Consider the following 18,955-nt stretch of genomic DNA (forward strand, 5'->3'; position numbering starts at 1 on the left):
AGAAGTGCACAAACAAATTTAAAAACTGCTGAAACGTTTACGTTTTAACTTATTGAAAATGTTCGATGTGGAATTGATTAGCAGGAAACACTTAATTTTGATAAACATGTCAAAGCAGTATTAAACAATTAATAATGTTCTTCATTTTCGGAAGTTCACAATGCAAGGAAAATGATAATTAAATTAATGTAGAGCACTGTGGTCACGCATGATTGTACGATAGTTAATAAAAGCTTTGAAACAAAGAGTCAGCGACAGTATTGGGTACGGTCTGCGCAGACGCTTGGAATAATTAAATTATGTAAGGTGTTTTTGTTACGTCACAATGATTGTACAATTGCTTTTCTAATCTTTAAAACGACGTTGAAAGTAAAAATACACTCGGAGCTATGGTTGGACGATGATAATTGCCGAAGAGAACCTTATAATATTCACGTTATGTAATTACATGCTTCGTTGGCATAGCGTATCTTTTATTTGGTTACGATAATCGCGACACTTTGTCTGCACAATATTCAGAAAAATGTTCACTATGGAATATTCACTTAGTATCGTCCACAGTAATCCAGGAAAACGTGAAATATATCTATCTTTCATGATAGAGCACTTGTCGTTAATGTGTCCATCATGTTGTCATGGGTGTCTTGTATTTTCTAGGATGGCAAAATCAGAGAAGTGTCATTTTAAATTATTAAAAATACGCTGTTTTTTACCATTTTTCAAATTTCTCAATTTTTAAAAAAAATTTACAATTTCTTACGATTTTTTGAAATTTTACAATTTCTCACAATTTATTAAAATTTTACAATTGCTTACAATTTTCTCAAATTTTACAATTGCTTACAATTGTTAAAAATTTTACAATTGCTTACAATTGTTAAAAATTTTACAATTGCTTACAATTGTTAAAAATTTTACAATTGCTTACAATTGTTAAAAATTTTACAATTGCTTACAATTTTGTTTAAAATTTTAAAATTGCTTATAATTTTTTAAAATTTTACAATTATTTACAATTTATTAAAATTTTACAATTGCTTACAATGTTTTAAAATTTTACAATTACTTACAATTTATTAAAATTTTATAATTGTTTAAAATTTTGCAATTCCTTACAATTGTATAAAATTTTACAATTGCTTACAATTTTTGAAAATTGTACAATTGCTCACAATTTTTTAAAATTTATAATTGTTTAAAATTTTACAATTGCTTACGATTTTACAGTTTTTTACCATTTTTCTAGCCACGTGTCGAGGCGGCAACTCTAATCCCGACAAATGGAAAAAAGCGGAAAAATTTAAAATGACACCTCTGAATGGAAGACTCGTTATAAGATTACAAGAAGCAATGAGCAATTGATAGCAATCATCATGAGATTCTTGAAGTATCTATATTTAAAGAACAACTTAATTAAAGATCGTTAATTTATACCATGGCCACGGATGTCTCCATAAAGAAGTAGAAGCTTGTTCGAAATGCAAATGAGTAAATGTGGTGACAATAATCAAGAGACACCTGAGATATCTATATTTAAAGAAAGACTTGTAGTTAATTTATACTATGGTTACGTTTCAATGTTCCTGTAGTTAATTATAATAATTACAGTCACTATCATTTTCTACTTGTTTACAAGTTGGTGGATTCATTGTTGGTGGAACCTTCAAATTAATAATCCTTAAAAATTGAAGAAAGGTTCTAAAACATTCCAAAAATTTTTTTTCGGCTTTTGAAACACTATAGCATCATTTCCAATGGATATAGCATAAAGGGAATTCTCGTTTTGAATTAATTTCGACTCACTTAACATCTCTAATGTTAATTCAAGATCATTATTACATCTCAAAAAAAAAATAATAGTCTCTAACTTTTGGAATGTTATACAGCCATTTACAGTGGATATGGCATAAAAGGAGAATTGACTTGAATGAGAATTGAATTAACGTCTCTGATGTTTATTGATGATTATTGCTCCTTGAAGTAATCTTAAAATATTACCACCGAATTTTGAAAGACTATAGAATTATTTCCCACCGGTTAGAGCGTGAAGGCAAAGGGGGTTTTTGGTTGGAGGGTGAAAGAAGATTGGGCGGGAAACGCCCAGAACCATCTGGGATAGAATCGTGACCGGTCGATACGCGCGGGCCAGTTACGTAAAAGGGAATAATAAGAGCCGTACATGCCGAGGAGGCATATTTGCCGAGATAAGATAGAGGCCGGACGCGGTCACGTGCTCATCGTGGCTGTCAAACTTCTCTGTTATGTAAACTTCGCGCTTTCCTGGCGATTTGCCATTTATCCGCGGCCGTGGGTCCACGGCATCGGAGACTCCGATTTATTTTTGGCGGCGCGCCGCACGCCGCGCTCGCGAACACCGCTACTCTTCTCTTATCGTCGCGTCCAGCCCGAAGGAAATCAGTTTCCTGTTTCGGCACATGCCCGCTTATGCACATTACCCTGGAATTTTATACCGAATTCCAGCGACACTCTTCATTCCGAAATAATTAATTCTTATTCACATTGTGTATTGCGAATAAGAAATAAATAACTTTCTTGTGCAATTTTACAGATAACTCACAGATACCACTTTACGCATAATTCACAACCATTAAATATTTATAATTATACAGTATTTTTGTGCAAAATAATACTCAGAAAATTAAATAATCATTTCCATATAATAATTCTTAGTTACTGAAATAATAACCATATCCAAATTATAATTTTAAACACCACATGCTTTTAACGATTACACAATATTCTTTTAATAATAATAATCAGGAAATTAAATAATCATTTCCAAATAATAATTTTCAGGAAACTATTTCCAAATAATAACTTTCAGGAAATTAAATAACTATTTGCAAATAATTTTAATACAGTACAGTATTTTTAATTCTGCAGTGGTGTCCTGGGGTCACTCATGACCCCACAAAAATTTCACAGGCAACGATCAATAAATATTCTTCTCTTAATAAAGAGTGTCATTTTGAATTGGTCATTTTAAAAATTGTGAAATGGATAAAAAGATTATAGAATGGGTAAAAATATTGTAAAATTACATAATATCTTTACAGAAACAATTTTCAGAACATGAAATAACCATTTCTAAATAATAACTTCCAGGAAATTAAATAATCATTAGCTGTTAGGGAATAAGAAAAGATGCAATAATTAACAGAGTAGGTCAGTGTAGGAATGAGTGAGACAAAGAAAGAGAGACAGAGAAGGTGTGGACCCCGAACGTGTGAACAAGATAGATCTGTAAAGTTAGGATACCTTGAACCAAGTCACATTTCTTAGCTCTAAGACTGTAATAAAGCAAAACTAATAGTAAAATAACCATTCACAAATTATTTGAATAGAATCGAAGCTTACGCGTTCATTTACAGGACAGGTGACCCTATTTATTAATGGAGTCGCGGCTTCACAGGATTTGTCTATCGAACCAATACGCCTGGGGATCGGAGCAATACACCGTTGGGGGAATGTATGTCGAACAATGTGGATATTTCTCGGCCAGGCTTTACGTAACGGAGCCGCTCATGAAAACACTACAAAGAAGGAAATGAATGCTTTTTATCAGTGACAACGGGTGGATGATCCGCAATGTGGTTCCGGTTTCGCCAGGAAAGACCGCAGATATGTAAACGCGACCGCGATATTCTTTTCCGCCCGACGCGACGTCACGATAAAGGGAAACTGTTATTCACGTCGGATATTGCGGCTCGCCGATACACGCCCCCGAATACTGAATGCTGCCAGAAAAAAACTCTTCCGCTTGTTTCGATGTCACCCGCACAACCGAGGCAGGAGCTTCGACGCATCTGTCAATACGACTCAAACGATTAGGCCGCAAATATTTGTGCAGGAAATCGAATTTTTAATCTAAACTGGAACTACTAATTTTTATCAACGCTCAGGACTGGGATCGAAAAAATTTTTCTCCCGAACGAATCTTTCGCGAATTTAAAGATTGAAGCATCCTCTTTACAACGAGATCTCAAAAATTGATGTGCGATTTTTTTCACTGTTTTATGGAACAAAAACGAGGAACAAGTTCGAAAGTTCTCTCTTATACACGATCTAAGAAACAGCTCGGACAGCTCTCGTTCAAAGCTCGATAAAACAGGTAGAAAAAATCGTATATCAATTTTCGAGACGTCGTTGGAAAGAGGAGACTCTAATCTCCAAATCTGTGAAAGACTCATTCCAGAAAAATTTTTTTTAATGATTTTAGAGACGTTTCAATATACCATAGTTTGAGCGATCCTACTCAATTCGAGCAGTTTCACCTGTCATTTAAAACTGAATGGAAGGGCTGAGTGAAATCGTACATCAATTTTTAGGGCGTTGTTGTAAAGGAAAGGCTTCAATCTTTAAACCCCTGAAAAATTCGTTCTCGAGAACAATTTTTTAACGTTTTCACATAGGTTTGAATATGTGGCATTTCCGAGGAGAGAGAAGTCTCCAGTTTCTGATCTGGCACATCGTGTAGAAAGGTCTGAGAGAAGGTGAACTAACGGCATGCGAAAGTAGATGCTTTAAGCTTTGAAATGAGACTGAGTTTGTTGCTCTGCGATTATTTCTTACGAAATTATAACGGCTTGAATATCGTTAATTTCTTGAGAATCAGGAAATGTCTCTTGTCACTCACGTTGAGTGTTAAAGGGTTAAGGAATCAGAAACGTCGCATCGGCGTCAAGTAAGATTGAGAATCGTTGCGTCACGGTGGAAGAGAGTAGCACACATAAATTCCATCGAAGGAGATCTTGGAACGTGGCCAGGGGGAAAAATTTACGCGCAGATATCTGCCCCGAACGTGCGGAAGACGCAACATTCTCGTTTTAAACAAAGGACCGGCGAGCGACACATAGCTGGTACGTTCTCATTTCACATGTGCCGTGGTTGTTCAAATTATCGAGGCGATTATTCGGGATCAACAGTAACGTCGAGTTTTATGCAAAATAAAAAAATCAAGAATAATAGACTGTGCATTTTTATGCAAAATAAAAATGTCAAGATTAATAGACTGTGGATTTGTATGCAAAATAAAAATTGTCTGCGTCAGTTGTAGGAAACAGAAGCCAGGGAATATGAATCAACCAGAAGAATGAAAATCAAGAATAATAGACTGTGTATTTTTATGCAAAATAAAAAAGTCAAGAATAATAGACTGCATTTTTATGCAAAATAAAAATGTCAAGAATAATAGACTGTGGATTTGTTAGCCAAATAAAAATTGTCTACGTCAGTCGTAAGAAATAGAAGCCAGGAAAAATGAATCAAAAAGAAGAATAAAAATCAAGAATAATAGACCGTGCATAATTCGCGTTGCAGCAAGGTATAGTGAGAGCCTGCAAGTCTCCGTCAGTGGCTTTAACGACTTGAAATTGACCGTCGAAAATGAATGCTTTTATTACGCGCGCCATCTGCAAAGGCGCATTACGAAACGTGTGCCGGCGATCGATAACTGCGATAAAAGTTCTACTGAATATTACGGCCACGGTGGATAGGGGACATGATTTTTCTATAGCGACCGGTTACAGGTGTTTACGTGGCGGAAAACTTGGCAACAAGTACCTACATGCGTGGGGCTAGGCTCGCGAATGGTTTAATCCAGTCAACCGTGGAATCCATCGACTTTTACCATTTTTACAGGCCTTAAAGAATTCTGTTCTAGAATGAATCTTTTACGAACTTAAAGATTGAAGCCTCCCCTTTACAACGAGATCTCAAAAATTGACGTGCGATTTTTTTTCACTATTTTATGGAACAAAAACGAGGAACAAGTTCGAAAGTTTTCTCGTATACACGATCTAAGAAACGGCTCGGATACCTTTCGTTCAAAGCTCGATAAAACAGGTAGAAAAAATCGTGCATCAATTTTCGAGACGTCGGTGGAAAGAGGAAACTCTAATCTCCAAATCTGTGGAAGACTCATTCCAGAAAAAAATTGTTTAATGATTTTAGAGTCGTTTCAATATACCATATTTTGTGCAATCCTACTCAATTCGAGCAGTTTCACCTGTCATTTAAAACTGAATGGAAGGGCTGAAAAAAATCGTACATCAAGTTTTGAGGCGTCGTTGTAAAACGAAGGCTTCGATCTTTAAATCCCTGAAAAATTCGTTCTCGAGAACAATTTTTTAACGTTTTCACAGAGGTTTGAATTTGCAGTATTTTTAGGAAAAATGGGGTCTCCAGTTTCTCACGGGTTACATCTTGAAAAAAAATCTCAAGGGGAAAGGACTAGCGGCGTGCGAAAGTAGAGGCTTCAAGCTTTAGAACGAGTCCAAGTTTGTTACCGTACGATTATTTTTCACGAAGTTATCGCATTTTAAATATGGGTTATTTCCAGAGATTTTAATATTCAAATTATTTCTTGGATCCACTGAATGTTCAATACAGATTTCAGTAAAGTGATTGTAAAATTAAAAGGAAGATGTTCTTCAAAAGACTGATTCTCCAACAAAAATTGAATTAGAGGGCCGATTAGAAAGAGTGATTATGTTAGGCTGCGTGTCCGGATGTGACAGTGAGTTGCCATACGTGTCCAGAAGGAAAGAACGAGGGGAGCCAGCGAGAGGTGCGATCGAAAACCCGAAGGATCACCGAACAGAGCGACAAATGCAACAATAGCAGTGGTCTAGCGCGTAGGTAGCCAATGTGCGTCGCGTAACGGCAGCACGGGCCGAATCTATTTGGTTGTAGAGATCGGCCGACTGATTACGTAACGATAGATTTATATAAATGGTTACGTTGACACTAAAGCCCCGGCCGTAGCTGCTTCGGCCATCGTTATATTATCTAACGAGGAGCGGCGTTCATAGGTAGAGATACATGTATGCGTATACAGTGTACCACGATGATACATCGTTGCGCCGATCGACGAAGAACAACTATAGCAATCCTCCTCTCGTCTCCCTTTCCTGCGAATCCCAAATCAATTTTTAGATCATGGAGCAGCTGCCCCGACCATCATTATCTAACACTTTTAACTACCGTCTCGTATTCGATTTCTCCAGAAAATGAATTTGGTAATAGGCAAAACTGGCTCGTGGCGTCTTCATTTTTGTTTCATTAAAATTGTTGTTATATGATTCAATTTTCCATGGAACTGTTTGCACAATATTTCTCCGGGCTCTAAAATTAATTTGGTAGAGAGGTTGGAGCAAGCTTGTGGTCTGTGAAATGGGAGACACGAATTGACACCATAAATGGTGCCTCTATTTTTGATTCATTAAAATTGTTATTATATTATTAAATTTTCCATGCCACAGAAGATACATATGTGCAGTGTTTCTAAACAGTTTTTTAAAATTTACAACTTTTTTTTACACACTTTACAGTTCCTTTTACCCATTCTACAATTTTCTACAAATTTTTCAACAATTGTACGTTCTCGCGTAATTCTTTACATTTTTACCAACCACGTGTCTAATCCTCCCAAATAAAAAATAGCATGAAATTCGAAAGGACACCCACTGTTAAGGGATGAATTTTTATGCGACGAAATTTTCAGGCAATAGATGATGAAATTTCATTGTGGATAAAAATAACAATTGTAATTAAAATCACAATAAAAATAATTATGATTATAATTGAAATTACAATAAAAATTGAAATTGGAATTGAAACTGAAATCACAATAAAAATTGAAATTGAAACTGGAATTTACATTGCAATTGGAATTTAAATTGAAACTGGAATTGGAATTGCAATTGAAATTGAAATTGGAATTGAAGCAGAAACACTAACTCGAACAAATAATATCAATGCTAATACTTACTGCTAGATTATGGATATACATATAAAAACCACACTGTTTATGGTCTCCAAGACGTCTCAAAGACGTGCTTTCAGGGCACAAGACTCTCAAACCTAAAATAGACGTAAAATGGATGTCTTTAAGACGTCGTGTGCTATCTGGGGTATGAGGTAGTATCATACCAATTTCATATCCATAAAATTTCAAAAATCATAGAGGATGGAAATATTCTAGTCTCGGAAGAAACGTTTAATTTTCCAGTGAAAATAGCTCCGAGTGCAAAGGGTAAATTTTTGGATGATAAATCGTGGTTGGTTCTGGCGAGGCGTCCTCGTCGCTGGAAAAAGAAGCGGGACACGGTGGCGAGAGAGGATCGATCGGCTGGAAAACGCATGATTTCGTCAGGTTGTCTGCATGCGCGACACTTTCGCCCGGCGGTACGCAGGCGCGCAGGGTCGACGTTTCTGTCAATTACATAATAAAAAGCGTTATGTAAGGACGAGCAGACAGTACACGCATAAACGTGGCCGGTGTGTGCTCGACGACGGCGGAACGAAATTAATCAGTTCGATCTTACAATTAGAGCGGCTGGTATACGGAGACGAAAGACGCCGAGCCGAGAGCACGCTGCTATGCTGGCGCGCTTATGCTAGCCCTGGAGACCTGCGAGCCTAACTCAAGACAACAAGACACGTGTTATCGTCATTCATACTCCCCATTTCTATTTTTTTCATTGTGATTTTGAAAAGACAATTTTAATTTATTCATTTATTCATTCGTGCCGTTGGATATGTCAAATTTAATAATTCATAACTCGAAAAGGATTTGAGATATCCGAAAAATCCTATGCTATATTTTAGACAGTACCTTCTAGATTGAGAATAAAAAAAATTGTTAATTTCGGACGGTCCAATTTTTACTAACAATATCGGTCATCCGTCGATGTACCAATGAGAAATAATAAAAAATAACTCTGCCATTTTTTAATATTCTGGTCTGAAAAAAAATCGAGAACGAAGTTAAGAGTTGTGTTAATATCACTGTAGAAGATAGAAATTTTTCAGTCACTAATTATCCTGGAAAAAATTTCTGAAGACAGCACATTTTTCAAACTTCATTTAAACTCGAAGTCCCCCTCAAATTAAGTTTAAAATTAGTTGATTATTAGAATTCCTCTAAGATAGAGTTTGTTATAAGAGTTCCTTTAAATTGATCGCGCTACTTTGAAGGGGTGAAATCAACCCTTAAAAAAATATCTCGGGAACAACAAATGATATAAAAAAAAGTTGCAACGAATGTTGCATAATATTACTGTGTCTACTAAACTGTATAACAAAAAAGATTTTTCCAAATGCATCTTTACAAAATTCTCGAAAATTATTCGAAAATCCAGAACCTCTATGTCTCGATGTTTTATTATAATTCTTAGTACGTATTTTATTATAGAAAAACATGAATATTCGATTGATTTGTTAATGGACATTTCGACAGTGGTAATTTGATAATTGTCAGTGTCGAACTCGAAATAGAGCCGCCTCATGGGACCGGATCGGCTATACCATGCTTCCGAAGATAATCTAATAGATTGCTATATGTTGCTCTATGAGCAACGTTAACTAGGTTATGCTATCATCATGTTCAGGTAACTCGAGTAGCTCTTTTGAGAACCTAATCTAATTTGTATTGCTTTGGTTAATATTCCTATTGGGAGCAGGAAGGGTACACTGGATCTTCTGGCTAGAGGGAATTATCTGCAGATTGATGGAGAACGTTTAATCGATAGATTTATGGATGATATTACGGTAAAATTATGGGTTCTGCTAGCTTTACTTCAAGTAAGAAATATCGCCGGATGCTTGGGGAGTCTACTTTGATTTAGGGTGTCTCTAGTTTGATGATTTTACTGGAGGCTAGAACTGGTTTATTATAGTGTTTACCTGTCCTGTTAATAAATTGCAGATGACTAAAAGCAATTTATGCGATGGCAATTATTTAACATCTAATATTAATCTATAAAAAGGACGAGAACGTATTTCTTAAACAGATTAGTTACAAATATTTCTCAGAACTACTGGAGCGTGATTACAGTTAGCGATCGATTCCCATTAAATCTCACAAAAAAAGAACGTACTTGGGACATAGTAGCATTTTAATGAAACTGTGCTTTAGCAGCTTCGGAAAAAAATTCATTAAAAAACCCACGATGCAAGGTTGCATTTTTTACCGACTCAATATTGTGCTACAATATTATATAAAGTCTCGTACAGTCGTACTTCTCGTACTCTTGCACTATCCGATGATTATTGCGCACTGTTTAAAAAAAAATCAAATTATTCATCCTAATTATTCCCCTCGTAATCGATTCAGGCAATTTTTATTTCCCATAAATAATCTGCTACGCTTACTCAGACTATGAAGAATCACACTAAGACCTTCCTAAAAATATTTATCAATTTTTTGTATTTATAAATTTAAGACTAAATGATGCAAATGTTCTAAAGAATCACTTTTGTATACATTTCTTTCGGGTACCTCTAGGTGCATAATTTCAGAATAATCCAAATGTTCTAAAAAAAGTTTAAGAAATTGATATCGTAACCGAGAGATGCAGACAATTTTTTTATTTCCCATAAAAATAATCTGGCCTACTCAGACGATAAGGAATCATACCAGGACCTATCTAAAAATATTGACAAATTTTTTCAAATAAATTTAAGACTAAATAATCCAAATGTTGTCAAGAATTCCTTTTGTATAGATTTTTTCAGGTAGCTATAGGTGCATAATTTCAGAATAATCCAAATGTTCTAAAAAAGTTTAAGAAATTAATATTTGGAGTTATCGAAATTTTTTTAAAATTTATTTTACGTCGCTTTTTTTAACTGCTGTGGTTATTTTATCGAAATGTCGATGGGGTCCAGGGAGACTCGGTTATAGACATTGAGAAAAGGGGGAAGCTGTGAGATGATTGCACAAGTTCGTGCCCGATTTGAGAATAAAATTCAGTGGTTAAAGTTTAAAGAATGCGGTTTTATTAATCAATCATATAGTCACCAATCTTCCCTACAATTAGCAAAGAATAATTTTTTCACACTCCGCCGTGCAGCACAGTTTGCCACATTCGTGAAAATCGGACGCGAACTTATATGATCATCAATTTTGCATAAATCCCGCAATTTGCGAAAAATTCGGAGGAGCGAGGTTATAGCATTTCCATCCCCCCACCACATTCCCGAGCATCGATTGCTTCGGAGAAGTGGGAACACTACACCTGAAGTGGTAGCGTTAAGGAGGCCGCCGGCAGAGTAGGTCAGAGACAGCCAGGAAACTCGATCGAACGAAAGCATCAGCGGGCCGGTACTTGACCGTGAAAAATGGCCATGTGTTCGTGCCGAGAGGCCAGCCAACGCTGATCGTTGCTTTCCTGGCTTGGAGAAAGCTGCCTATCTATCTCTTCGCCTTCTAATCCCCGGGAAAACGCATTTGCCGATCGCACAGATCCATCCAAACAGAGATCTCCTTCAGGAATCGGGAATCTAGGAGACAAAACACTTTGCGACGCTGCCAGATCGTGGTGTCGGTCATTTTAGATGCAAAAAGTCCTAAATCTGTGGTCAGACTTTATAATTTATAGTACCGAGCAACTTTCGTTTCAACTTTCTTTTAATATCACCTGTCGTTCTTGAGATATGAAGCAAAATATTAAAATTTTTCCAAAGCCTAATAACTATATGTATAACAATAATAACTACATAACTAACTCCCCTGTGTGCAAATCCCTTGCTACTCTGAAACATTCAACTTCAAAAATTGGCGTGCAGAAAAAATTTCTTTTTAAATTGAAAAAAATTTCTTAAAAATAATTTCTTTTTTTACATTAAAAAAATTTCTTAAAAGAAGAATATCTTTTTTGCACGGTTTGGTAGACATAATAATACCACGCAACTTACGTTGCAACTTTTCTTTAATATGATTCGTTGTTCTTGAGATATGAAAGATGACATTTAAATTTTTTCCAAGGGTTGATTTCACCCTTTTAAAGTTGGACGAAAAAATATAGAGCTCTGTTAGGTTATTCTACTTGTGTACGAAGTATCATAATTCTTTGAATTTCCGGGCTCAATAACGTTCGTTAATGTTGGCAATATTTTAAATGACAGGGGTGGGGAATTAATGGGAAATGTTCGGTAGAGAAACCAGCGCGAAATAGTTGGTGATTGTTTTTAATTTCCGAGATTGCCGAGAGACGTTACGTGGGAGTGAAGGGCCCTCCGGTTACGCAAGTGTTAGGTTGCTCGCGGTGGTGAGTTTAATGATGGAAAATGAGATTCAATTTGTAAAACGATTAGAAGACATCCAATCGTGGCCAGCTAACGTATCGCATATTGTACCTGCAAAGTGTCGTTACATAATGTTACCGTTTACAACGAGCACGACACGCTCCTGAAACGTGTCAGCTGTCGATAAACAATGATTTCCGTGCTCTGGTTCGAGCAATTCTATACGGTTCTTTATTGCTGACAAGACTTTCTTCATTATCTGCGTTCGATACGTTGAATTAATTGCACGCCGAAGCTGATGATTTTGCAAGCAACTATCAAAGCTGCCAACATTGACTACATTGATCTTTATTTATTTATTTATTTATTCAAGCGGTCACTCAGACTGAAACTGCTCTGATCAACTTTAATATATAATTTATAACTCAAGAAAGGCTCTGTGTAGAATCTAGATCAGGCCTGGCCAACTTTGATAACGCTTAACATTACAGCGGGCCGCTCTTCAGATAAACGTGCTTTTAAAAAATGTAATACAAACACAACATGAATACATGCAAATTTTCATTTATTTAATATCTTTTGTATACCTACAACGAGAAACAAAAGTTTCAATAGAAATATAAAATCGCCCGGCGAGTCGCGTGTTGGCCAGGCCTGATTTAGATAGTAATTTCTAGTTTGAGGATAAAAGAAACTGTTTCGAAGGACATAGGCCGAATAAATCCTCTGTTACACACGTATTCTGCAACACTTATACCCGAAGAAAGTACAAGAGATTGATTTCTTGAAATACGCCCTTAAACAGAGGATGGCGCAGTAGCCTAAGTTGCATAAGACGGTATCCGCCGTTTGCGAGTGGCGTCGCAATTATTTTGGCCCGTGGTCGGTTTCCCGCGAAAGCGTCCAGCAAAAGATAGGTAGACATTCTTCTGCAGGAAGCGCAACCAGTTAGCAAATTGGCCGCGGGACTCTATAGCGGTGGATGCACGCGCGTTGGTTGCACCGGCGCGGTGCATCGTATGCGAAACGGCGTCTCTCCTGATTTCCGAGGATGATGCAAACCGGCGCGCAGGGAAAGAAATACAGCGTGAATACTTTGGCAAGTGTTAACGCCGAGGAGCATGTCCCGGCGCACGTTCCATCGGCTGACACGTGGAGCATTATTGATCGTTGCCAGAATAGAAGGAGAGGGAGCATAAGTGGTGGTATGTGTGGTGTTGATAGATACGTCCCGCTCTCTTCTGATGGCATCAACCTGCCGATACCCTACCGAGACACCGTAGAAATCTGACTTAGAGGCTGAAGCTATTGTCCATCAAAAATGTTTCCATGTGAAAATTTCCGGTCCAAAATGTCACTATATGTTGTATATATTACGGTATAGTACACTGCATAATGTAAACGCACGCTATTCTTTGAAATCTCGTTGCTATCATGACAGATAAAAGAGGATAGCAAGTAAACAATACAGATTTATTGATATAATTTGTTTGCTCGTGAAGATTTTTGTATGGAACTTTAACTATCACATCCGTGACTCTTTCCCGCTTAAAATGATACCAAACACGACCCAGTTCGGATCGTATTTGCTCGTGTAATGCACGGTTGAATGGAACCTCGATTATCCGAACGAACGAAATCGTCGATATTCAAACAGTTATAACTTCGGAAGAAAAGATCGTAGAACGATGGGACTGGTCACATTTTAAAGCTTGAAATCTCTACTTTCATATGGCTATAGCAGTTCTTCCAAAATGTTTCGTGAATGTTAGTTAAAATCGAATACTAAAAAAGTGGAAATTCAAGTGGATTTGTAGGCCTCAAAAAATCTCTTTATGCCTGTCGAGTATGACTTCGTCCCTGTAGAGTTACCGGGAATGACTCTTCAGGGTGCAATGAGTAAAGAAGAAGAATATTTGGACTGCTAGGGTTGGCATACGAGTACGGTTAAAATTGGGATATTTCGGTGAAAGTCTGAGGCGTCGTGTGCGATGGCATTGTTCGAGATCAGTGGTGTTCGTATGCATCAGCGTAGTCGCTGCTAGCGCCTGTTCCGGTGGATAACCCTGTATCTCTCACAACAGCAGCACTGACACCAGCAACGACAGTGAAGTACACGGCCGGGTGACCGACCTTTACGTAACGCTTGGCTGTTTGCGCCGGAACGGCCGGCGTCCATTCGATCCGACGGCGATGTGTCGTCCGATGCAGCTGCAATGTGTCGAGCGAAGATGCAACGCGATGCATCGTGCCACGTTGCACCCTGTTCTCCAAAGTTCTCGAGGAAAGAAGAGTGCACTCCGTAAGCCCTTCTGGTCTAGAACCTTGAACGCCTTAATACTCCTTTTCTTTTGTTAGAAACACTTGTTCGAAATATGAAAGATTTCTTCAAATTCGTAACCGTAAGTTGCCCCAACAATTAGTTCCTAGACGAGGGCGATTCCTGAGGTCATTTCAAGCAACTTTGTCCTTTGCGAAAATATTCTCCGAGGAAAAGCCGCTCCAGCTGCGTTCTGATTGGTCCGCATTTTTCGTTAATAACTCCGGAACAAAGCTGCGGTGAAAAACTTTGCAAAGGAAAAGGTTACTGCAAATTTGAAAAGTTGCATCGTGTGCAAATGTTTCTGCTGATTTGGGGGAATACCATAATTTTGCACGGGCGTGGATCGCAATAGATTTGTAGATGATGTTGGTCTCGTGGTTTAGCATTGACAAATAGAGCTCGATGAATCGGTTCGACTTGGCATTGGCGGTGATCGCGCGTGCCGGAAATTCGTCCTCGACCAAGCAAGGGCTTCTATCCGTGAAGGCAATGACATTGCTCACAATGCCACGATGCAACGATGCAGTCCCGCCTGCATCGGCTGGTGCCGTCGCTTCTGGTTGCACTGTCCAAGCTGATCCCACTGAACCTTGCATCCTCGTAACCACCGTTCACACTAGATCCATCGATCATTGGATCTAACTATTTTATATTAGGTTAGAAGTGTGACAGGAATATATTTGTTCAAATTTTTAACAAGTTTCAGTGATAAAGCGATAAAGCTGTACATATACAGTATAATATAGAATATATATAAAACAGTAGAACGATTCTTTTCTCAATGTTATTCATTAACGAGATTCCAAGGTCGTTAGTATTTTTTTATACGACACCCTATATATTTACACCAACGTTCTTGTAGAACATGAAAAGACGAATCCAACGAGTATAATGACCATAGGGTTTCGATCATTCCGTCTCGAGATATTCGTGTCTGAAACGAACAAACCTAACTCAAAAACTTAGTCTTTACATACGAATATCTCGAGATTGAATGATCGTAATGGTATCGTTATGGTACTCGTTGGATTCGTCTTTTCATGCTCTACAAGAACGTCGATGAAAATATTTTTAGGGTGCCGTATAAAAACATATGTACCAATGTTCTTGAAAAAAGATTGAATATCATTTTGATTGGTGTTTTCGTAGAACAGTGCATAAAGCAGATGATTGGGTGATTCTATTCGATTGAAGTACCCTGTGTATATCCAAAGAAATAATTTTAGTGAATTGTGCAGATTGTGTATAATGCAGACGATTAAATGAAATTATCGATATAGAGGGATACAAGAATATGCGAGTGCATGCTCGCCGCACTCGTATGCACATTACTGTGAAGGGGAATGGATGCCATCGAAATTGCGACCGCGACAGCCTATTTTGAGAAAGTTACAAGACCTCCAGAATGATTACAGGCATTCTGTAAAGACCAGTTTCTAGTGGCAGTGCGTTTTACATCGTGCTGCACGATTACGTCGTGAGATTTTCATTTAGAGAATAATAACAATAAAAATGTATATACTTCAACAACAACTAATAGCATTTTTCTTATATTCTTACAAACAGGAGTTTGTTAGGTGACTTGGAAAATTGTAGACTAAATAAATGTATTCAGTTATTTTCGCAATCTTAAAAATATCATCTCTGGTAAATATATGATAGCTCTATGATATACAAAATGTAATCCACCCCAAAAAAATGTTTACAGTCTTAACAATCGCAAAGTAAAAGATTTAACGATAATTTAAATCATGAGAATTCGTCATTAATTAAACGAATTAAAATCTTTACATAAAACTAACCATAAGCAATTTTTTTTTACTCCCAATGCGTGGCGCCTATTGTTATGCTAACTAGCAGAAAACCATTCATTCGAACATCCCGTCATTCCCGAAGAGAACGACGGCCGTTTAATTCCACTCACTGGTGCTTTATATAAGCCAATTAATTTCTCCGGTTTAATTTGACCGTACTAATTGCGTGCTTTCGCTCAGGGAGATCGTCTTGTGTTTCTCGATTAGGCTCGTCTCACGAATCATTCGATTTGAAGGACATTCTGCGTCAAGCATCGCGAAACATCTAATCGATGAAAAAAAGAATTGTCGAACAAGTGATGATTTTCTTCTTAAATCAATTCAACGAGATAATGATGATGTACGTGTTGCACAATAATCGTGGTTCGCGCAAATCGCAAATAAATTGCGACAGTTTGTTGAACAACTTCCCATTAGCATCAATCTGTTTGCTAAGCGATGCTCCTTTCATAACTAATGAACCATCAGTTTCCATATTTTGTGAAAGACCTTCCTGAATGATTAATTCATCTGATTCGTTCTATCTGTAATCGATTATTTAATGTCCTGAAAATGTATTTCTTGAATGGGGAGATTACTGAGGTCATTTCAAGTAACTTTTTCCGTTGCGAAAATGTTCTCCGAGGCTTTGTTAAGGAGTTATTAACGAAAAATGCGGGGCAATCCATACACGCCCACAGTAGACGGACTCCGCCTCGGGGCGGTCCTACTGAGCGTAGCCCGCTCTGATTGGCCGGTGTTTTTCGTGAATAACTCCTGAAGGGAGCTGTGGAGAACATTTTCGAAAAGGAAAAAGTTGTTTGAAATGACCTTAAGAACCACCATATTCAAGAAAATACAACATTTTTTGGCATTGTTCTAATTTCTATGCGAAAAGTAGTTTGCACCAGTTGGCAACAGAGAATGTTGAGTGTTGTACGCAATATATTAACAGTAGGCTCAATAAATTCAAGTAAGGATAGAACCCTTCTTAAGGAAATACGTTTCTGAGACACCCTGTAGAAAATACAAGCGTGTTGGCACAGTCGTGTTTTTCGTTAATAACTCCTTAACAAAGCCGCGGACGCCATTTCTGCAAAGGAAAATATTGCTTCAAATGATCTCAGGAACCTCTCATTTCAGATGTTGAAGGAATTTTAAGACATCCTGTATAGATTACAGAGAGAACGAATCTACAGGTGCTTCATATATTCAGCAGTATGCTAATATATTTTTCAAGTTAAGATTGTTCCGGTAGCTATTTTGCTGAAAGGTTTAAAAATTCCTGGGGACGTAGAGAACGTTGGGAGTCGAAGCAGGTCCTGCAGGACCAGCTCGTAAACGTGAAACCTTTCCCTCAATTTAATCAGAGAGGAAAGGCTTTCCGCTAAAACACGGGGGACAGTTTTACTGCCAAGTAAACTCACCCTCACCCCCCCCAGCCCCACTGCGCTCACTATAAGATAGTATTCCGGCCGTGCTTTACGATTGTGTTTCTTCCTGTTTCAGCGCCAAACAGCCCACTCCATCTTAGCAACAGGGCTCACGTATTGCTTCTGCTGAACAGGCCTCAAGCATCGCTCACCGATGCCGATCATGCGGTTAGGCTACGACCGGACTGGGGCAAGGTGAGAAAAACATCCTCGGTGTTAAGTTAGAAACACGGAAATTTCATTTTGGCAAGATTCGTCACACGGACGTGACTGTTTTACGATTTTCTGCCGCGAGTATTCGATGCAAACGTCGACGGACCATAGTGATTTCGTGTCGTAGCAATGCTATTTTTCATTATTTTTGTTTGGCACTTTCATCGGTATATTCGACACATTTTTGCGAGGAAAATGATACCTCACATGATACAGTTCGGATTATGGTCGAGCGTGTAATCCTCGATTTAGTGGAACCTCTGTTATCCGAACTGGTCAAAGGTTTCGATAAAATAGTTATTCTAGTTACAGTGTTAAAGGTATACTGATTCATACGATTGGGTATCAGCGTATGGGATACTTGATAGAAGTTAATGATTATTATGTTTATTCACAGGGCCATTATAGAAGAGGGGCGGCTTTGTCGGCGCTGGGAAGGCACGAAGAAGCACTGTTCGCCTTTTGCATCAGCGTTGCTATCGACAAGAATCCCCAAGCTGTTCGTCACGAATTGGTTAAGGTAAATTAATGTTTATTTAACTATAAATGTTATAAACTCACTTTTCAAAAACATTTTCTGTGTAACGGACTAAATGATTTCTGGAATATCTAATAAGATCCAAGCAATGATGCATAGAAAATATAATAATACAATGAAAAATATATATAAAAAAAAGAAGGAATAATGCAATGAAAAATATATATAAAAAATATTTTAAATAATAATGCAGGCAAATGTGTACAGTTTGGACGGACTCCAGCAGTTTGATTTTTAAATGAATAAATCATTTCTGTGCCTATTTGGGTAAAGATTCCAGCAGGATCTGTCGAAATTTGATTTCTGTCTTCGAAGAACGTACACTAGCTGATGAGTGGCTATCATTGCTCCTGCATGGGTCACTCACCTGACGACTATCATGCCGCGTCATTAAGCTGTACTAGCAGCAGCAGCACCGGTACCGGAAATACCATCGCGCACAGACGTCCACTTCTTTTGTGTACGTTTTCTGTTCGGCTCGCGTTCGTGACTCTGCACTGTATGTATACACAATATCTTGATCTCTCTATCCTCCTCTCTGACTCCGCTCTGTTACGTTACGAAAGTTTGTGCAACGCTGTCGACCATCACGAAATTAGTATGA

The 18,955-nt window shown here is 37.7% G+C and overlaps 1 protein-coding gene across 2 annotated transcripts in view; it reads left to right on the forward strand.

Annotated features, from left to right (window-relative positions):
- LOC143212523 (LON peptidase N-terminal domain and RING finger protein 3) overlaps positions 1-18,955 on the forward strand; it is a 57,010-nt gene that overhangs the window by 24,024 nt on the left and 14,031 nt on the right. For both annotated transcript variants that reach the window (XM_076431390.1, XM_076431389.1), the window contains exons 2-3: positions 17,677-17,795; positions 18,211-18,333. In XM_076431390.1, coding sequence (XP_076287505.1) covers positions 17,677-17,795; positions 18,211-18,333 — 242 coding nt within the window. The remainder of the gene's footprint in view (positions 1-17,676; positions 17,796-18,210; positions 18,334-18,955) is intronic.

The sequence above is a fragment of the Lasioglossum baleicum genome, chromosome 10 (assembly GCF_051020765.1).
Source record: "Lasioglossum baleicum chromosome 10, iyLasBale1, whole genome shotgun sequence".
NCBI lineage: Eukaryota > Metazoa > Arthropoda > Insecta > Hymenoptera > Halictidae > Lasioglossum > Lasioglossum baleicum.